At 38.1% G+C, this 20,208-nt stretch overlaps 2 protein-coding genes across 3 annotated transcripts in view; one reads left to right on the forward strand and one right to left on the reverse strand.

Annotated features, from left to right (window-relative positions):
* tfb1m (transcription factor B1, mitochondrial) overlaps positions 1-20,208 on the forward strand; it is a 49,953-nt gene that overhangs the window by 27,378 nt on the left and 2,367 nt on the right. The window lies entirely within an intron of this gene.
* Positions 6,721-19,915, reverse strand: LOC134325295 (claudin-20). 2 transcript variants are annotated; one of them, XM_063007439.1, is made up of 3 exons: positions 19,775-19,915; positions 9,270-9,317; positions 6,721-8,858 (listed from the first exon to the last, which is right to left on the reverse strand). In XM_063007439.1, exon 3 carries the CDS (start codon positions 8,766-8,768, stop codon positions 8,040-8,042), a length of 729 nt encoding a protein of 242 aa, XP_062863509.1. In that variant the 5' UTR covers positions 8,769-8,858; positions 9,270-9,317; positions 19,775-19,915; the 3' UTR covers positions 6,721-8,039. The 2 variants fall into 2 exon arrangements, with proteins under 2 accessions (XP_062863509.1, XP_062863510.1); XM_063007440.1 differs by lacking the exon at positions 19,775-19,915 and adding an exon at positions 9,568-9,586.

The following is a 20,208-nucleotide window of genomic DNA, read 5'->3' on the forward strand; positions in this document are numbered from 1 at the left end:
TTATCTGTTTCATAACCTTAGCATTTACTCCCAGATATCATTGCTGCATGGGTGTTTGTTTTAAAAAGACACTTAGAAAATGAAGCCTCCCTGTCAATGTTCATTTAAAACACAGTTAGGATGAAGAGTCGAAGGGCTTACTACAAAACACGAATATTTGTACATGTCCTGCTCATGGAGCTCTGCCATTTCTAACACAGGCTGCCAACATGCAGACCTGCCAGTGGGCACATTACCTGAAGGCAGATGATAAGTGATGGCAGATCTGTGAGGACACATACAGGATGGTCAGTCTCTGAGAGAGCTCGCATGCAGCCATGCTGAACACAATCCAGGGGGGTGGAGGTGGTGCCAAAATTGGCTCAATCTGCTGCAACCTGGATGACTAACAGTGTTCTACAGCCCACTGACTCATTATACACACACGCTTCCTCATTTCGTCAGTCTATTCATGTGTGCTGATGGAAACCTGGTAGCACAAAAGCCTTTCCCTGTGGTAGATTACTGATGGCATGTATGTGGTCTGTACTGGATTTTTTCCTAAAGATCAGGGGCAAAAGGATGCCTTAATAATGGGCAAGTGTGCAAAGTCTAATAAAGAGGATGTTTCTTAGCATCCTGTCCTCCGCATCTTTTTGTGTGTTTTGCTTTCATTTGTTCTTCCGACTGAAGGCGAAATGCACAGAAGTCACGAACAGCCTGGCAATCTCTGCACCACAGGGTTTTAAAAAAAATGCCTGCAGCACAGTATTGTGTTACATTTCTTTAAAGTCATGAAAATGCAATTGGAAAAATGCAAAAAAAGGAAAGTTTAGTGACTGATTGGTGTTTTAGTCTGGGTTTTTTCATCCTTTTAACAATATTTTTGTATGTAAAATGAACAGACGGTGTATCTTTTGCTTTTCTTTATTGTTTTACATTACCATGAATGAATGGTTTAATTTACTTGTGACACTTAGAGCAGAAATGTCTAATGTTCAGCCTGCGGACAGATTTTAAATACCCTGTGACATCTTTCTTAGAATACATTTACTGAATAATTTACAATGCTTCCCATTTTTACTTGCACATAGGATTAGGGGTTTTGCCTAAAACAAGAAACGCAGCACCCAGGTGGCACAGCGGGATATTTCACTAGCACACCAACGCTGAGATTCTGAACACCCCAGTTCGAATCTCGGGCCTGCTATTGGTCGGCTGGGAGCCATCTAGTGGGCACAAAATTGGCCACAGTGTCTGCTGGGTGGGGAAATGACCGGACCAAGTGGGTGGGGTCTTCCGGACCGAGGCGTTTTATATATGTTACAAATATGACAAAGTTTATTGCTAATATTTTTTACATGCTTAAAGTCTTACAGAAAATGTTAAGCAAATCCAGTGTGTGGATGTGATGGAAATACATATTTGCTCTTATTGATTGATTGCCATCTTGTCTAGGGTGTGTTACTGCTTTGCTCACATTGATTTTAGGGAAACAAGTCCCCCACGTGACCATGACCAGAATAACGGTGTGGTAAAACATGAAAATATATAAATCTGAGTAAAGCTTAAAAAAAATTTCGTGTTTCACTTTGAGCACATTTAGAATGGTCTTGTGACCATAACTACTATATTAAGAGTGAAATAAGAGGCTGACATCATTTTTATGCAGCAGTCTAATGCCATCACTGCTGAGTTCTCGAGTTTGAATCCCAGGCAGACAGAGCTATCAACCTGGCCTTGTTCTTAAACATGAACAATTGGCTGTGACTGAAGGATGAGTAAGTTGACTAGGTTTCATTGCTGCTGTACAGTTGTGGTGTGTACACTAGTGGTGGGGTATTCGTGGAGTTCACTGTGTGTCCCTCCATACAGGTTCTGGTTCTCTGTGTCTCCACCACTGGTGGTTAATTGTGTTTAATGCGCGTGTCAGAGGGGGCACATGATGGTCTCAGCTCTCCTGGGCCAGCGCGTGGTGGTACAAGCAATTAGACAATTGTAATACGGGAAACTGGCAGTGAATAGATTGGGTGAAGTATGGGGAAAATAAATAGCCTAGAGTATTAAAGATGTTAGTGCTAACAAGTAATTTATGTGGCACAGGCATGTGGACTTGTATGTTGCTTGCAAGTTTAATGGCAAGTACAACCACAGCTTTGCCTGACCATAGCTAACAAAAGGCTTATAACTTCCTGTTTAGCAATGTGCAGTATGTGGTTCAGATCCTACATTTTCCTTTAACACTGTAAAAAAAATTTCAAATAGATTTGATTGAGATTTTTACTGTTCTATGTAACTATTCTCGTTATAAAACAGGCATGATTGGTATATTGTTAAAAACACTTGCACGCATGTTAAAGACACTTTGCACAGCCATCACATTCATGTAAAAAGTGTGGTGCAAAGCATGTAGAATGAATTGTGGGTTAGCATAAATACAGATAACATAGTTCCGACTGTTCTGTGGGCTAAAATACAAGTGCACTGTTAATAATAAAAAAATATATATATATTATAATTTTGTAGTGCAATGATTTTACACAGTTAATAAGTTGTGGCTATGAAGCTGAAATACTTTTTACGTTTTAGAATTAGCACAAAAATATGTTAATCCATGGTTAATCCACTTTACCTGTGGGTAGGATTTGTAAAGGTTTTATTTTTGGAACAGCTATTGCTTTAACTGTAATCATTGACAGTTTCAACACTGACTATATGAAATAATTAAAAACTCTTTTTAGAGATAGGTTGTGTCCACAAAATAGTTTTATTAATAAAAAAATAACTACTTGCACAAGCAGACTGAAACATTAGATTAACATTTGGACCTCAGTTCTTAGCAAAATCAATAAGCGCTAAAGCATTCACAACAAATAAGCTGCAGTGTCCCACTGAGAGACATTATATTTCCACCAAACAGAACCATGGGCCACTTAGTTTCACTTCATCAACCTGAAGCTCAAGTTTAATGTGCTAATGAACAATATACACTGCATAACAAAGGTTTAGTTCTGTCTGGGACATGTTTCCAGTCAAATGGCATTTAAACATACATAAATACATTAAATCAGCATTTCAATCCATTCTTGAGCAATGTCTCACCAAAACATGTGCAATAAAATGAAGTTACACAAGTAAAGGTGTAAAATGCATTGACTTCTTATAAAGAAGATTACAAAGACTAAACATGCCCGGGTGTAAAAACTTTGATTACAACTGCATATTCTGTCAAACAGTAATGCTAAAACATAAATGCAAATAAGCAGCCAAACTGGCTATTAATACTATATTGCACACAATATGAACCATGAACCCCAAAGCATTATAAACAATTTATAATATCCTGACATCCAACACCTCTCCTGGTGGTGAACCTAAATGGCTTATGATGTAAATATTAACAAACTGAGGGATAAATTAAAAAAATTGATCATGTAAATGTTGCATTAACTCATTTTAACCTCAAATAAATTTTGAGTTTGTTTACATGCACAAAACGATTAGAATAATCTGAGTTTAGAAATTACTGATCAATGGCTTTGCATGAACTTTAGTAATCTGATAAAGGGGAAGACACTAAGTCTACAAGACTGTTCAGTCCTTTAACAAAACTAAGTTTACTTACCAGTGATGCTACCATGTCACCACTTGTTGAATCAAGTAGTGTATAATTAATTAGGGTGCTTTTTAGATGTAACCAACTATTATTAAAATACATATGACACATTACAGGTGTATAAAGTCCATGTGGACATAAAATAAAACAGCATTTATTATGTTTTGTTTGTTTGTAAAAACTAGAAACTTAAATCACATAACCAGAGTTTTTCAGGTTCCAAACTGAAAATAATATATAGTACATCTCAGTACTGTCTCTGTTTTAACTGTAAGTGCATTCAACCCCACCAAGGCTGCGTTCACAGAGCATCTAAATATGCTTGTCACTTCTGTTTGGATTTCCAAATCTAGTTTCAGGTCCATATAAAGTTATTAAACAGTAATATTTAAATATGAGCAGACTGTATTGTCCTGTATTTACAAATACTGCACGTTCCATTCCATACATGCAGCAAGATCTCTGTTCTGCCAGAAACCCAGATACACACTCAGCTATGTGGGAAAACAGGGGTACTGACAAACAACTGTCATTCCACTGGAGTAGCTCACCATGAATACAGCTTGACAACTTGCACTGTTTGTGTTTATAGATGTATGATAACCAGAGTCATGTGTCTTATATTATTCACAATCTTTGTTGTTTTATAAGTACAGAGAAACTGCAGGGAAACGCAGGGTAAATTTGATACTTTTAAAGACTTTTTAATGTCACGATAGGTGAAAGTTATAACAAATTGTATTGATATGAAACAATATTTATTGCATATTAGATAAACAGTTAAATAATACATCTGATTAAGAATACAAACATTTGTAGCCTAATTTTGAGACCGTATCATCCGTTATTAAAGTCTTATATTCGTAATCTGCATTGTTTTGACTATTTAGGACTTTTTTTAAGAACCTGCAGGCACTCATAAACCATCACTGTGGTTACATGTCACGTCCATATAGAAAGAGCCTTTTTAGTAGTCACTCACATTAGTAAATATGTCAAATATAAGTGGACTCTCATGACTGCATAAACAAATTGAAATGTTATACCTTTACACACTATTCAGAGTGGTTGTATCCAGTTTGGAATGTAGCGGTTTTTAGTTTTGTTTAGTTTTTTGGCACATGCACAAAAATAAAAAATAAATCTAATAATGGGTTTACATGCACAAAATGTCTTACTGGCTTCATTCAATTTTTCCACATCTTTACTCTGATTTTAAATGTGAATGCTGTTAATGTAAGCTGTTACATAAGCAGTTAATTGCAGCAGGCTGATGATAAATGTTATTAGTTTGGATGTGAACACACTTAATCATCAAAGAAAGATTTTTAGATCATTTTTCAAGTAAAAGATGGTACATCTATGGACGCTGGCAGAAATGGCCATGGGTTTGGCACAGTCATGACTAAAACATGGCAGTATAGGGCTAGTTCATGAGGATAGGATTATTGCATTGCTGGCACTGTGGGGTGGGGGGTGGAGTAATCCATCCCAGAAGGGCATCTCCGTGCCCACTAAGCATGCCCATGGCTGCCTGCAGGCGGAGAGCTGGGCATAGCCATCTGCTCGCTCATGGGAATCTGCTAGAGAGGAAGAATGCACTGTGCCATTCATCACTGCCAAAATTTGCTTTGCCAGAGCATGGCAACATGGGATATGAATTCCTCCTTCAGCAGGGAGAAGCATGACAACAGCACAAGCTTGCAGACTACACACCATGCACTTCGACTGGGGGGGTTGTTTTCATGTACATGCATCGAAGATCTTTCTCCCACATGCAGCGTCATTCAGAGAACAAGTCCACATGTGAATAAACTCAGCAGTTGTAAGAGAGGATGGCACTCAGAAATCATTTAAGCTCATGGTAAAAAGATGCGAATCTGTCGACTGATGTATGTAAAGGTGAAATACTCCAGAAGTCATTTGTGACCTTTTCTTATGTTTAGCATGTGTAGTAAATGGATGATTACTATAAACACATTTTTCTGTACCGACAAATTGGAAACCTTCTTTCACTACTGATAAAAGCCCAATGTAATTATATAATGTACATTTTAAAGTACAGCCATTAAACTCTAGCACTTAATACTAGGGCAGTACAGTAGCAAGTCATTTTAATTAATAATCACTCCCAATCAATGTGTTGCTAAAACCCAACTAGAAATTATTTCTGCTAATAATGTCTAAAACTATACAAGCTTGCCGTTTTAAACACCTAATGAATAAACGGTTTATTTTGCACAAACTATAGATGCAACAACCTAAAACTAAGTTAAATCGGGGGTAACAAAGATTAATAGAAATGAGTCAGTAATGCAAACCAAACTGAATTAGAATTTTATAAGCCAGGGTGCTTCGGTGGCACAGCAGTAAGACACGCTAGCACACCGGGGCTGACATCTCGAACTCGTGAGTTTGAAAGAGAGGATGCGGAAATGCAATTGAGTCATTAGACATGACTAGATTGAGAGGAAAAATGAAAAAATGAAGAATTTTATAAGCCAGTCTTTGCCTCCTTAAGGTCAACAGTAGTGACTGAAATAAGCTCTGTGTATTTACACACTATGTAGCACATATGATGCATTTTGGGATAATTTGGTCATTCATAACTATGGATGTAGGCAATTAAGCATTGCAGCAGTAAAACATGCTAGCCCATCATCACTGAGATCCAGGTTTAAATCTCAGCGGTGTTATAGGCTGGGTGGTTTACACAGACATGATTGGCTGTGTCTAAGGGGGTCACAAAGGGATTCCTCAATGCTGCTGCAACTACAGCCACTGCTGGAAATGGCTAAAGCCCTGTGGTGGCCCTGTCAAGGGTTTTCCTGTCCTGCGCCTAACATTTCCCGGTGGAACCAGAACTTCTGCGACCCTGACCAGGAAAAGCGGCTGATGTGAATGAAAAGCAAAAGAATAACAAATATAACCGTTTAAATTGATACCTTGATCAAAGTACCAATGCTAGGTTTTGGAAAGCTATGTTTCATCCGGCTATTTTGTCAAGTTAATTGTTGGCATAAGCTACATTCATTTTAATAAATGCAACGATATAAAAACCTTTTTTGTGCTTTCTGAAACTGACTAAAACATAAATTACAGATAAATATTTTACATAGCTTATTTTTTTTTATTTCAGTGTGTTAGATATTCTGTAGAATTCCTTTAAGACAAATGTTTTGTAATATATGAGCATCAGCACACAGCAGTCTCATGGCATTAAAAACCAGCCTCACTGCCATGAAATATGCTGCCAATTATAGGTGTTTTTTAATATTATACCTACATATCTAAAATATTGCTTGGCAAATGTCATTTGCTGATGATGTGCGGTCGGAAGTGATTAGCATAGCTGGGATTGTTCCTCATATCTGGGAGAGTGTAATGAAGGGCTTTTTTTCTAAACGCTGGTTTCAAGCCAACTGGCAGATTTGTGTGAGTGGAGCACAGACGCTCCCTTCAGCTCACTGACTTCAACAGACCCCCCTCCATACAATATATACACATATTTGGGTGCAGGGTTCGGTTTCCATAGCAGTAGGTACTGATGCCAGTTAAAAGCACAAATGCTGCTAGCTGTGTGAGTATGTGTATGTCTATGTGATGTGGACTTTATATGTGGGTGATGAAGCAGTGAGTATCATGCAGTCAGCAAGCGTAATTTTGTGGCGGAATAAATAATTGAAAAAAAAGGGCAACACGTCATCACCACATCGCATTCTGTTCTCGCTGTGCCAGCAAGCGTGTGTATGTGTGTTTCCTTCAGACCCAGCAGTACACATTCACACTCTCATCACGTTTCCCCCCAAAACAATTTCCCCGCTATAACATACTACAGTTTTTTGTATAGGCACAGGCAATGTGGCTAAGTCTCTACCAGGCATTCCGCTGCATTATGCACAGGCTTCAATCAGCATGCTTAGGCAAGAATATCAATCATTCTATCAGCTAACAAAATAAGACAAGAGATTTCATTAGTTCTGCTATTACTCAAAAGGACCGGTCCAGAAAACCACTGGCTTTCCCATTCTATTGCCTCGAAGGGACATACATATTGCCAAATTACTTCAAACCGAGATTACCAAAAATTGTTAGCAGCTAAGTGATTGCTTTTCATTTCGAATCTTTGAGGAAGGGGTTGGTAGGCAAGTATGGGGCATAATATTTTCTTACAGCTAATCCTCTCCCTGGGTAACTCCTTAATCGATTTACTTTGATACTGGATATCTGCGTGTATTTATCTTTTGCTCATTGCTTTGGCTTCTGCAGCTTCGTCATTTCCCCTCCGTATGCACGATTCAGTCGATCAGAGACCTTGCTTGGGGAATTCCTCCACCGCTTGTGCTTGCTGATCAGTAAAGGGGGAGGGGGAGTGCAACTCGGTTATTGTCCTGCTCTCCTGTTTATCTGTTAAACGCCTGGTTTACATCTGTGAGCCGGGTTCTCAGACGTAGTCCTGCAGGCTGTACCCGGTCTTATTATCCAAAGGCGAAAGTGTGCAGTACTGGTGCTGGAGTTGGTCTAACTGCTGTTGCTGGAGAAGATGCTGTTGCTGCTGAAGTAGAAGTTTATCTGGGGGCAACAGGATCAGATCCTGAGCTCCATCACGCTTACCAGAGCATGTCAAGCAGAAGATCGATCCTCCGGCTAAAAGAAAACCGGCCGACACAAACGCCACATAGACAGCACCTCCTGGTTCAAACTTATTGCTTTCAGGCACATTTGCGTCCAGGAAAGTTGCAATAACTTCATTGGTGTACCATGAAGCAGGCACCAGGCAAAGGAATCCAGATGCGACAAGGCAAGCACCTGCCGCTAGGGCTGCGTGGCGTTTTGCACGCCCTCCGCCACCCCAACGTGTGCACTTGAGACCCAGTGAGGCTAAGCAGAGCCCCAACGCTGCCAGCACGCAAGACAACACCATGGCGGTGCGCGCGGTCTGCAGGTAAGCGGGCAGAGCCAGAACGGAGTACTTGAGCGTGCAGCTGAACATGCCCGTGCTGTACCATGTGCAGTCCATCCACAGGCCCTGCATCTGCGAGATGACTGTGATGATGTTGGAGCCAACATCTGCGCTTACTTTCCAGTTGGGCAGCATCGTGGCCACCGTGGTGCCCAGGATGCCCAGTAGTGCCAGCACGAAGCCAAAGATCTGCGTGCCCGTGGACGACATGTTGACCTGTCGGTCCCTCCAGACACCATTCACGTTATCTGTCTTTCCCCTCCGTGCTCTTAGCAGGAGAGCCTCAGCACCAGTGCCTTCCTGTAGGTATATAAAAAAAAGAATTGATTGAGGCGACCTCCCCCTCTACATGCACATTTCCACATCGGGAACAAAGGATGGCAAGCAAGCTCTGGATCACTATCAAATAAAAGGACAGAGTGGTTTGTTTATCATCTACATTATAGAATTATTACAAAATATTAAGAAATGAGCTTGTGGTATTTGCAATGCTTAAAAAAAAACTGAAAAGCAGATGCATGTACAACCATTGGTCCCTACAGATCAGGTAAATCAGAGGAAGCACCACTCTTTCTTTGCTATTGAACTTCATTTTGCATGTTGTATACACACTCTAACACTATAATAGCCATGCATGCATTCTGTATATACAATTATATGGAGGACAGGGCTACTAAAGATGTTTGTTTACAAAAATGAAGGCATCCTTACCTCAGGCTGGTGCAGAGCTACAACGCGTCAGACTGCTCGCGGTCAACACTATACACACACACCGGAGAAAGAGAAAACACAATGTGAGCAGGGTTGCGGGGTAAAGTCATGAAGATCCATGCAATACAATCAACATTTTCAGTCCAGCACGAAAGGACACCCCCGGTGTCACGATGCACAAACACACACACACATCTGCGTCTCCCAGCCACGTGCTGCCATCTCCGGTATTCGCTCCAAGTTCATACTATCGCTCGGTATTTCGGCTCTTTTAACTGAGTCATATTAATTGATTCACCTCACCAAGATGAGTCATATAGCAGCATCACAATTTCCCCAGAACGATTTACTGGCGATGCGCTGAACACGACTTGTCACGACCGGTTCCTATTTCTTTACAGCTTAAATTACTAAAATTGTTATTTGAATAAACATACATACCTAAATAAATGTCTTAAAATCGCACCTTTAAATACAAGTTCCGAACCACGGACTGATTCATTCAATGCTTTATCATTAAGTACTGTATTTCGTTGCACGAAACGAAAACTAGAATTTAGTGACATGAAATGAAAACTAAAATGTCGTTTACACGAATAAACCTAATATAGTTCAGGTTATATTTTAATCCTGGAGCAAATGCGTCGAAAACTAAACAACTGTATTAATAATTAAAAATAAACACCTCGCCAACGGTCATCCGAAAAACGGTTTAGTAGCCGACTCAAGGAACCGACTCGCTCGCAAACGACACATCAAAGCCTCGTACAGCATGTGTTCGAACTAACGGTTGCCTGGTTGATCCGTTATTGCTAACAAGCTAAAAGGAATGTGTTTCATCAAGGCAGCTTAAAACTTGTATTGTTCTTGTTTTTTGTACAACGAAAAGTAACTTTTGGCTGCTAACTTACTTTAGTGTGCATGTAGGATTTAAATAGCGTCTACTGTACCACAGTACATTATAGTAACAGTAACCTTATAGGCATAACAAAGACGTTTATTTGGCATCAATGATGGTATCAGTGATCAATGATTTGTTTGGATCAACAAAACAACATACTCAAACCAAGCGAACATAATTGTCCCCATAGCATATATACATACGTATTTCTTTCATATTTGTTTTTATAGTCATCCCCAAAATTAGAAAACATAAAATAAATAGTTCTACTGTAATACAAACCTTAATGTAATAACATGTTTATTATGACATTTTTATGTTGCATTGTACAGTCATTGGTGTATGAACAGTGCTGAAAATATGGGGGGGGGGGGACTAAGAAAAACTATTACTATTAAGTTGTTTTTCCCCACAATAGTTTTATATGAACCTTCCATAAAATTATCATTAATAAAGTTTGCTGAAATTATTACAGTTTACAAATAACATAACGGCAAGAAGGTCCTGGGTTTGATTACCAGGTGTGCCGGTCCGGGTCCTTTCTGTGTGGAGTTTGCATGTTCTTCCCGTGTCTGTGTGGGTTTCCTCCGCGAGCTCCGGTTTCCTCCCACAGTACAAAGACATGCAGAAGGGTGAATTGGAGATACAAAATTGTCCATGACTGTGTTTGACATTAAACTTGTGAACTGAAGGCTGCTCAGGTGGCGCAGCGGTAAAAAGACACGCTGCAACCAGAGCTGGATTCTGAGTACATCGTATCGAATCCAGCTCTTACACGTCTTACCGGTTCGAGGCCGAGTGGCTGTATGAGCAACGATTGGCCGGTTGCTCAGTTGGGGGACAGGACAAAGAACCGGATGTGGGTCTCTCTCTGTCAGAATGCGATTACAACCCCTGCCAGCTGATTAGAGGCGCCTGCACAGAGATGAGGAGGAGTGGCCTTAGGGTGTGTCTCTCCGCATGCAACGCTAGGTGGCACAACACTCATCAATGTGTGGGTGGCTAAAATGCATTCGGCTGCTGCCCACGTCTGCTCTGCTGATATTTAAACTCTGCAGTGGTGTGCTTGTGTGTTTGGCTGCTGTGTCACCCCAGCGCTCCTAAAATTAATAAACCAAATAACCTGTTTTCCCTACATTCAGCTGATGATAATTTATTCATTGATTCTGAGTAAGGTCATAGTATTCCTATCCTTTTTATTTTCTTCTTTATACTGTTTTGCAATTACACGTTATGACACATTACAAGTGCTAATGGTCTTGCTGGAGTAGAGTTATGCTTTTTATTTCATGCTCTTATTTGCTGTCACAGGGGTAAGCAACAACAGTGCTTAAAATCAAATCATGACATACATTTCAAAAATTAATTTTACTGAATAGTGAAGAACTGTAAATAATGTCACGTAAAAGGCAAAACAATCAGGATTAAAGCATTTTGTGGTTAATTTTACTTCTGTCTTTGCTTATGCATAGCTTGAATCTAATTTAAATGTGTAAAATAAAATATCAGTTCATAATATAAATGTATTTTTAAAAACAGATAAAGGATTGCTGTAAACACGTTTACCTTTCTCAAGATTTAGAGAGTGGTTTTTAAATGAGTCAGTTTCTTTAAGGATAGTGCAGACAAAAATATGGCTTTCTTTTTAAACCAGTAAGCTGGAGTTATGGCAAAGTTGCTGCAAGGCATATAACAATTGGCCATTCTGATTGGTCCAAAACTATCTTCTGTCTGTGGTAAAACAAACACAATAATATATATAACTTGTATGTCATATTGTGATTTATTGCTAGTTATAAAGTTAATTATCTGTTAAGTGTCCATAAACAAAGTCGTGTAATAGGAATAAGAACCTGGCCATATGCATTCCAGCTAGTCTTTATCTAAATTATTCATCCTTCAGTAGTCCTTTTAATTAACTGTCTTATTTTTTAATGATATACACTATTGCGACAAGTGTATTTAGATACCTGACCATGAGCTGGTTGGACTTTCCATTTCGAAAAAACAAATGGTGTTAAAATACTGACATCTGTATGATTTTTATAACTATAGCAACAGCCACTTTTCTGAGAAGGCTTCTTACAAGACTTATAGATCTCTCTGTGCAAATTTGTGCCTATTTAGTCAAAAGGGCATTAGTCAAAAGAGCACGATGCCCAGTTCATTTTGATAGGACAACAGATCTGTATTGCAGGCAGGCTTGTCAAGCACACACACACTTTGTGTGTATGATGCCACTCTGCATGCAGAATGAGCCCTGGCAATGTCTTGCTAAAATAAGCATTGACTTTTTTGGGGGAAAAAGTGCCACTTGATGGCAAAAATGATGGCAGCCTATTTCTCAAATCAAGCATATTTTTAAAACCTTAATATACACACAAATATGCAAGTCAGCCATTCTGTGGGGACTGATGTGCACCATATGACAGATGTTGGCTTTAGCTCCTTTTGTTGAGAACAATCTGGATAATACTTTTTGTTTTTGGCATGGAGCATTTAACATCTGTTTTTTTTTTCTCCTGAAAACAAGCTGAAACACAGACTCATCTGAACACAGCACACGTTGTCTGAGATTAGCTTAAGCCCAAACCTTGGCACAGTTTTTGCATTAGATTGGTGTATGTCTTTCTTTTTGCATAATTAAGTGTCAGGTTGCAATTTGTGATGCAGCGTGGTACTGTGTTAAGTGACGATGGTTTTCCGAAGTACACCTAGGCCCATGTGGCCATATTTATCACATTAGCAGGATGGTCTCTTATGCAGTGCCATCTGAGGTCTCGAAGGTCACAAATTTGATAGTGGTTTCCAGCCTTATCCTACATGCGCTGGGATTTATCTGGATTCTATGAGTATTTTCACAATATTATGTATGGTAGATGGTGGAAGCTAAACCTAAATAATTTGCCATATTGCAGTAAGAAATCTTCTTTGTAAACTGACTGACAATTCTCTCACGAAGTTTGGCACCAACTTTGGTGAGCAGAGACTGATCATTTTTTTATACCCGATCATTATACCTACCTGCTTACTGTGTGTTGTTTTAAAACAGTGTAACTTACATTTTTTATACACATTTCACTTTACTTTTTTATTGTTGCAGGTATCAAATTCAGAATTATGTATATTTACTAAATTTCAAAACATTAAAAGCCATTTCTTATCATTTTTAAAATGCCCAATTTTTTAGAAAATAAATGTGATTTAAATATGTCAAAATTGACCATGTGGAGCAGAGCTGCTGTGGTCACAATGTGCATCTTAGAATATTTTCCCTCTGTGTGATGGTCCATAAAGACACTTGCCTTCATTGATCTATTCTAGACAAATGAATTCTTTGTTCTTCTATATTATCTAAAATGTATTTTATTAATATCAGACAAATTAGTGATGGTTGCCACGATCAATCGTTGTATTTGGATACTTTACATTACATTTGCGGCAAATAGCAGACCCTTTTATCCAAAGCGACTTAGTTATGACTGATAAGGTGTAAGCAATTGAGGGTTAAGGGCCTTGCTCAATGGCCTAAGAGTGGCAGCTTGGTGGTGGGGCTTAAAGCAGCAACCTTCTGATTACTAGTCCAGCACCTTAACCAATGAGCTACCACTGCCAATTTTAATTATTATAGTGGGAAATAATGTAAAATAAATAGTAGTTTTTAACCCACCCGAAAAAAATCAGTACTGAATAGAAGTGCCTAATACAGCATGCAGTGCATACACATATAAAAGTGTCACCAATCACAAATAATAGCATAGCGATGATTGTTTATTCAATCTCTGGGTAGTCAAGAGGTGAACAACACATGCCACGTGCTTAGTATCACATTATATAATGGCATGAGCACAGCAATTTCAGGTATCTGTACACTGACTTAAATATTTAAATACTGGTGTGTTTTTAGTACCAGTATCAGTGTTGAAATGTTTAATATGGTTTCTTGTCTCTGTTTTTGTACAGATGAATATACCCTGCCTTTTTTAATACTGCAAGGTGCATTATGGGTGTAATCCTGTTATTAGATAAATACAAACTTGCCAGACATAATTGTCTTGATTATGCATGACATTATTATGTGATGTAAAATGTCACATCCTTGATCTTTCTTGGCCAGATGTTGGAGAGGCTCAGTTTACTTGTTTTCTTTTTTCTGGTGTTCAAGGTTATCTCAGTTTGGCTGCTGCAGCTTATACATGTATATGTCCTTTTATAAAGCAATAATCTAAACACTCAGCTGCTACCCCCCCTCCTACACCTTGTGTCGTTTTTACAGAGGACAGAAAGGGGGGGTGGTTGTACAGCCTTGATTTGTGAATGACAAAGAGGACAAAGACCAATGAAACAGACGCTAAACGAATTTCATAAAGATGTGCTGGCATGACAAATATAAATATTAGTCCCTAATTTTATTACTTGACTTAAAAAAAAAACTAGTGTAGCCTACTACAATACAATAATGTATGTACAGACATACTAGTATGTTTCTATTGGTCCAACCAGGACAGTTTTTCATTGGCTTTCTTAATCTGTTCCCATAAACAACTTTAGCAGAACAATTGTAAACCCTAGCAACAGCTCATGTCTTCTGTTTTGCTCATTTTTAGTCAACTTTTTTGTCAGGTTCTGTTGGGATGACCAGTGTCCTGTGGCTTTCTTGGCTGCTATTTGCCTTAGTGCTGATAAGAACGTGCTAGAAAGAGATATTATGTGAGGAGAGGCTGATAAAATGCACCATGGGAGTGTTTGGTGGTGATGCGTAGACACATGGGAGGATAATAAAACTATGGCGCTTCGATTTTATCACCTCTGCTTGTCTTTGGAGATTGACTTGGCATTGACATCATCCGTCTGTAAATTATTTCTAGGGATTTAATTTCCAGTGCAGATTCACTTTATTCTGTATGTAATTGCTTTTTCCCCCTCAAAGCCCATAATGTGTCACAGATTTGGCTGAATGTTCATTTTAATAACCAACAGTTCATTTTAAAACAAGCTTGACTAAATTAATTTAGCAATAACGATGTCCATATTAAATGTATACTTGTCTAAATGCAAATTGTTTAGCTGCTAGATGTGTTGATGTTCCAACATTGTTTTTATGTATTGCTTCTGTTTAGACTGCACTTACATTAATAAAAACATTTCATTTGCTCCATTTGAGAAATCAATCAATGTTTTACTATTTGAACCTGTCTCATCATGTGCATGTTTCCAGGGCTTTTATTTGTATAAATGTGTTTTGGCAGAGACATAAGGTTCAGGAAACAGTTTTGGTTCTCTACTATTCCTTTTGCTATTCCAGTTTATGCTGCTTAGAGTCCCTCACCTATTTTTGTTTTCGTGGTTTATGCTTTTTTTATTTTATTTTTTCCCCAAATTATTAAAACATATTTAATTCTGTATTGTAATATACACCGATCAGCCATAACATTAAAACCACCTCTTTGTTTCTACACACACTGTGCATTTTATCAGCTTCACTTGCCATATAGAAGCACTTTGTAGTTCTACATTTACTGACTGTAGTCCATCTGTTTTTCCGCATGCTTTTTTATCCTGCTTTCACCCTGTTCTTCAATGGTCAGGACCCCCACAGGACCACCACAGAGCAGGTATTATTTAGGTGGTGGATCATTCTAAGTACTGCAGTAACACTGACATGGTGGTGGTGGTGGGTTAGTGTGTGTTGTGCTGGTATGAGTGGATAGGACACAGCAATGCTGATGGAGTTTTTAAACACCTCACTGTCACTGCTGGACTGAGAATAGTCCACCAACCAAAAATATCCAGCCAACAGCGCCCCATGGGCAGCATCCAGTGACCACTGATGAAGTTCTAGAAGATGATCAACTCAAACAGCAGCAATAGATGAGCGATCGTCTCTGACTTAACATCTACAAGGTGGACCAACTAGGTAGGAGTGTCTAATAGAGTGGACAGTGAGTGGACATAGATGGACTAGTCAGTAATTGTATAACTTCAAAGTGTTTGCAGTATGTTTTTTGAAATGGTGGAGCCAAAGTGTAATTGGAAAATCTATGTTAATATTGAAGAGTCCCACTTATTAAAACCCATTCTGTTGCAAATATTGACAGTGCAAATTGTAAGTATGTAAAATATGGCTATTTATACTGGTTTACCTTTAGCTGGATTGTTTATTCTGAGAGATTAAGTAGTAGCAGTAAATATACTAATAGCCATTTAGAAAGTGACATTTTTAATGAAGAGATTATAAATAATCAGAAGACGGTTTACTTAACATACTTAATTTAATATTTCCATATTTTAAAAAATGGTGAATTATGGTAAAATACAGTTTTTTTCATTCACATTCCATCAACCAGATAAATTGGGTGTGTAGAGTAAAATATCTGCAAGAACAGCTGTTTTTAAATCGCTCTTTTGATGCTTATCATGCTTTCTTGTTTTCTAGGGCTCATTCTACACTTAATTCCCATGAGAATAATGAATAGCTTTACTGGTTAGGATGTGGCTTTGTGCTATTTACACAGATCAGCTTTACGTGTTTATTTCAGGGTTGAAGCCCTTAACATTCTCTGTATAAAGTAATCCAGGTGTGAAGTATAACTAACATGTATCATGTACAATGTATCTGGTTTATATTGTTTGTTAAGGGTATATTACACTGATTCAATACTGATTTACTCATAAATGGTCCCTCATTAGAGATGTTACTGAGCTACAGACAGCTCGTTCATTAGTTTTACGTGACAAGGTGGATAATTAGATACATGTCATTTTATGATTTGTACTGCGACATTAATAATTTATTTACTGTGCTTCATATATGAAATGATTATTGTTACAGCAGTATTTCACCTTTTTATAAGTTGCAGAAATAATTCCAGGTCATGCTGAGCATGTATGAATAGAAATGCAGAAAATACGCCATGTCATATGCAAGCAGGTTTTGTGCTTTTTCTGAAGTATAAAGACACTGCAGTAGGCATGACCTTTATTTTCTCACTATAAAAAGAAACCTTGCTGCATTTAAAGCACAAAATAAATTAGTTTGATTATTAATAGTTTTTTTTTTTTAAGTATTATTAGTGTAAGCCCATATACATGTGCATTTGTTGCTGTTAAAATCATTAAGGACGTCAACCTGTAACATGACTGTACAGTGACAGAGCAGATAAATCTTTCCCACCCACACAGCTTTTTTAAATAATTCATTCATTTGTTTATTGTTATTTTTTTATATCACAAGTGGGAACATTTCTAAATAAATTAAACTAGGTTTGATCCAGTAAATTACAGTGTTAGTTTATTTGACACACACACACACACACACACACACACACAAGTGAAAAGTCTTAATATGTAACATGCATGTGTTAGGGTGAGCACAGATATTTGCAATTTTAATTCATTTATCACTGGTAAAATAGTACATTATCCTAATGTGTAAAATCATTTATGATTAAATAATCAGGAATAATGAATAATTGGGAATCGAGTACATGAGCCAGTCCTTATTATGTAACTGCAGCAACCATCACAGACACCTCTAATATGTTTGGTTATACTTAATTCTCAGTGCACCTCAGCACCACAGCTGAAGTAATTGTGTATGTCTTTTGAATGTGCCTTTATGATTTATGCATCTCTCCTACTAACAGCACACTTTTCTCACACTCTGTTGTTTGTGTATTCCCCAGCTGAATATTTCACTGGACGCTGTTAGCCTCAAGCGAATAGCACCTAATGTTGCTCATTCTCTTTGAGAATTACAAATTATCCTTCAAACTCCTTTTATCTGGTGGCCCGAAGCCAAGGTGAAATTGGCTAAGGGACTTTTGATTGTTAGAGGTGGAAGTACAATGTCATAGAGATGTCCTTGAGTTTATTTATTTATTTTAACACAGATTATAAATAAAATGTTGAGTTTGTGGAAATGAGGATTAAGAGAAGAAAAACTACCAAAATAATACAAATTGTCATTTATTCTGGAATCGGGGCTGATAGGATATGATACATAATATTTTAGATGTCATTTTTAATTAATTTATAATTGCATGTATTTATTAATTAAATACATTTAAAGGAATTAATGAAGTGCACAAATTTGTAATTGCAACTTTTTTCTTTAAAATACAGAAGCTAAACATTTTATTTGAAGTCTCAAGTCAAGCATTGTAGGGTAATAAAAATTAAGAGCCAATTTTTTTTTTTTTTTTATGCTAATTGTAAAGATAAAAAATGGTTCAACAGGAGTGGGGGTGTAGAATAAGGGGCAATTTAATAAAAAATTATGCTGTTCAAAACGATCTAGGTGAACAAAGGTTTCATGAAGGATTTTAAATAATTGAATTAAAGAAGCTACTGGATGAATTTTGGAGTAAATTACACACGACATGTTTGTGGTGTGTCAGCCATTTTACTTGCGTCTGCTATTTCCAGATAATATTTTAGAGTATGCCCAAATAAAATAAATAAATTGCTGGTCATTATCCTTACTTTATGCTCATACAGAAATTGTAAAATAACTACAGAATTAAAAGGCCAGAACTCTTTGAAGGGCACAAAAATAAGCTGATTAAATAAAGACTCTCTACTAAATCTATTTTGGAGATATGCAATACATTAGACATTAGTATTGGCTTGTTTTTCCAACATTCAAATGTAATTTATCTGATTGCTCTTGCTTTTATTCTTAAACATCCTTTCTACCTCCTGAAGAAAGGACGATGGATGAGTGAAGCTATAAGAGGAGCAAAGGTCTCAGGCAGGTTAATGACTTGTTCTTGGGTTGCAATTCAGAATTTTCATCTAAATCCAGAACATCTTGAGGGCAGCTATGGTGGGGAGGTTATGATTTGGTGCCGATGTTATCAGATGAGGATTAATGGCAGTTATAGTATATATTACTACCAAGCAGGAAGTGTAGCTGCCGTGCCATGAATCACACTTTAAGTGACTGGGACAGTCCCGATGGCAGAAATGCTGCTGCATGTGTAGCGGCAATATCGACTTCCCCCAGCTGTCTTCCTAAATCACTAGGTGCAAACTGTATATGGTGTGATTACTACAGGAAGAAGCCGAGTTAAAGCTTTTTACTCTAGAGTAGATAACAGAGCTGCCTGGATACCGCTGCATATTTGTTCACCTATTACAGAAGAGAGCTTTTTAAAGTGGCATTCTCTCCTGTATTAGTGACGGGGGCAAATCTATTCCCTTAATGTCTAAACTCATCCTGCCATTCTGATATGTTGTCACAGTAATTCTTTAGTCCTCTTGGGTGTGATGCTGCAGTTGTCATTCTAAAGCTTGATTCTCATTTCTAACTAATAGATGCAGAGTCCTTTGAGCTACCTGATAGGCATCCTGCATCACTGCAGCATCAACACGGCAGCTCACCCCAAAGTTCACTAAAACAAGCTAATGCAGTATTAGGCTCTAATGCATAAACAACACATTCATAATAATAATTTCTCCTCTTACTAATACATTTTTATCCTTGCTACAAATGTACATTATTGTGCCACCTTGGCAGAACTCTAAATTTAACACAGAGGCAGGAATGCAAATAAACACTTTCCAGTGTGAGTATTGGGGGAGAATGTGACTGCTCACATACCTGTTTGGAATGTGGTTGCTATCCGCCGTCTTGCCATTACCATATCTTTATCCTCCAGACAGTCCGTTAGTCTTTCTGTTAAATCCCCACGAGAAAGCTAATAAAAGAGAACATATGGCGCTTGAATTGGCACCTTTCTCAGCTCTCTATTCGCTGCGAACATCAGTCCATCTCCGTAGAAGTGATGCGATTCTCCCAGCCTCTCAAAATTTGTATACAATTCAAGAGAAAGCTTGTATGGTTCATAGCTGATTTTCTGCGAGTGCTGCTGTGTGTGCACAGTCCATTTTTATTGCTTACAATGAAAGGAAGAGCTCTGCCTCAGCAGGGGAAAAGAAAACCGGTGAGGGAGGGAGATCTGAGAATGTGCGCTGTTCTGTAGCTCTGGCACGATTACTTCAACAGTTTGTCATATCAGCTTAGCTCTGACTCGG

Source organism: Trichomycterus rosablanca, chromosome 13 (genome assembly GCF_030014385.1).
Source record: "Trichomycterus rosablanca isolate fTriRos1 chromosome 13, fTriRos1.hap1, whole genome shotgun sequence".
Classification (NCBI taxonomy): domain Eukaryota; kingdom Metazoa; phylum Chordata; class Actinopteri; order Siluriformes; family Trichomycteridae; genus Trichomycterus; species Trichomycterus rosablanca.

Coding starts and splice junctions, on each gene's coding strand:
- LOC134325295 (XM_063007439.1), bottom strand. CDS start 8,768: ATGTCGTCCACGGGCACGCAGATCTTTGGCTTCGTGCTGGCACTACTG.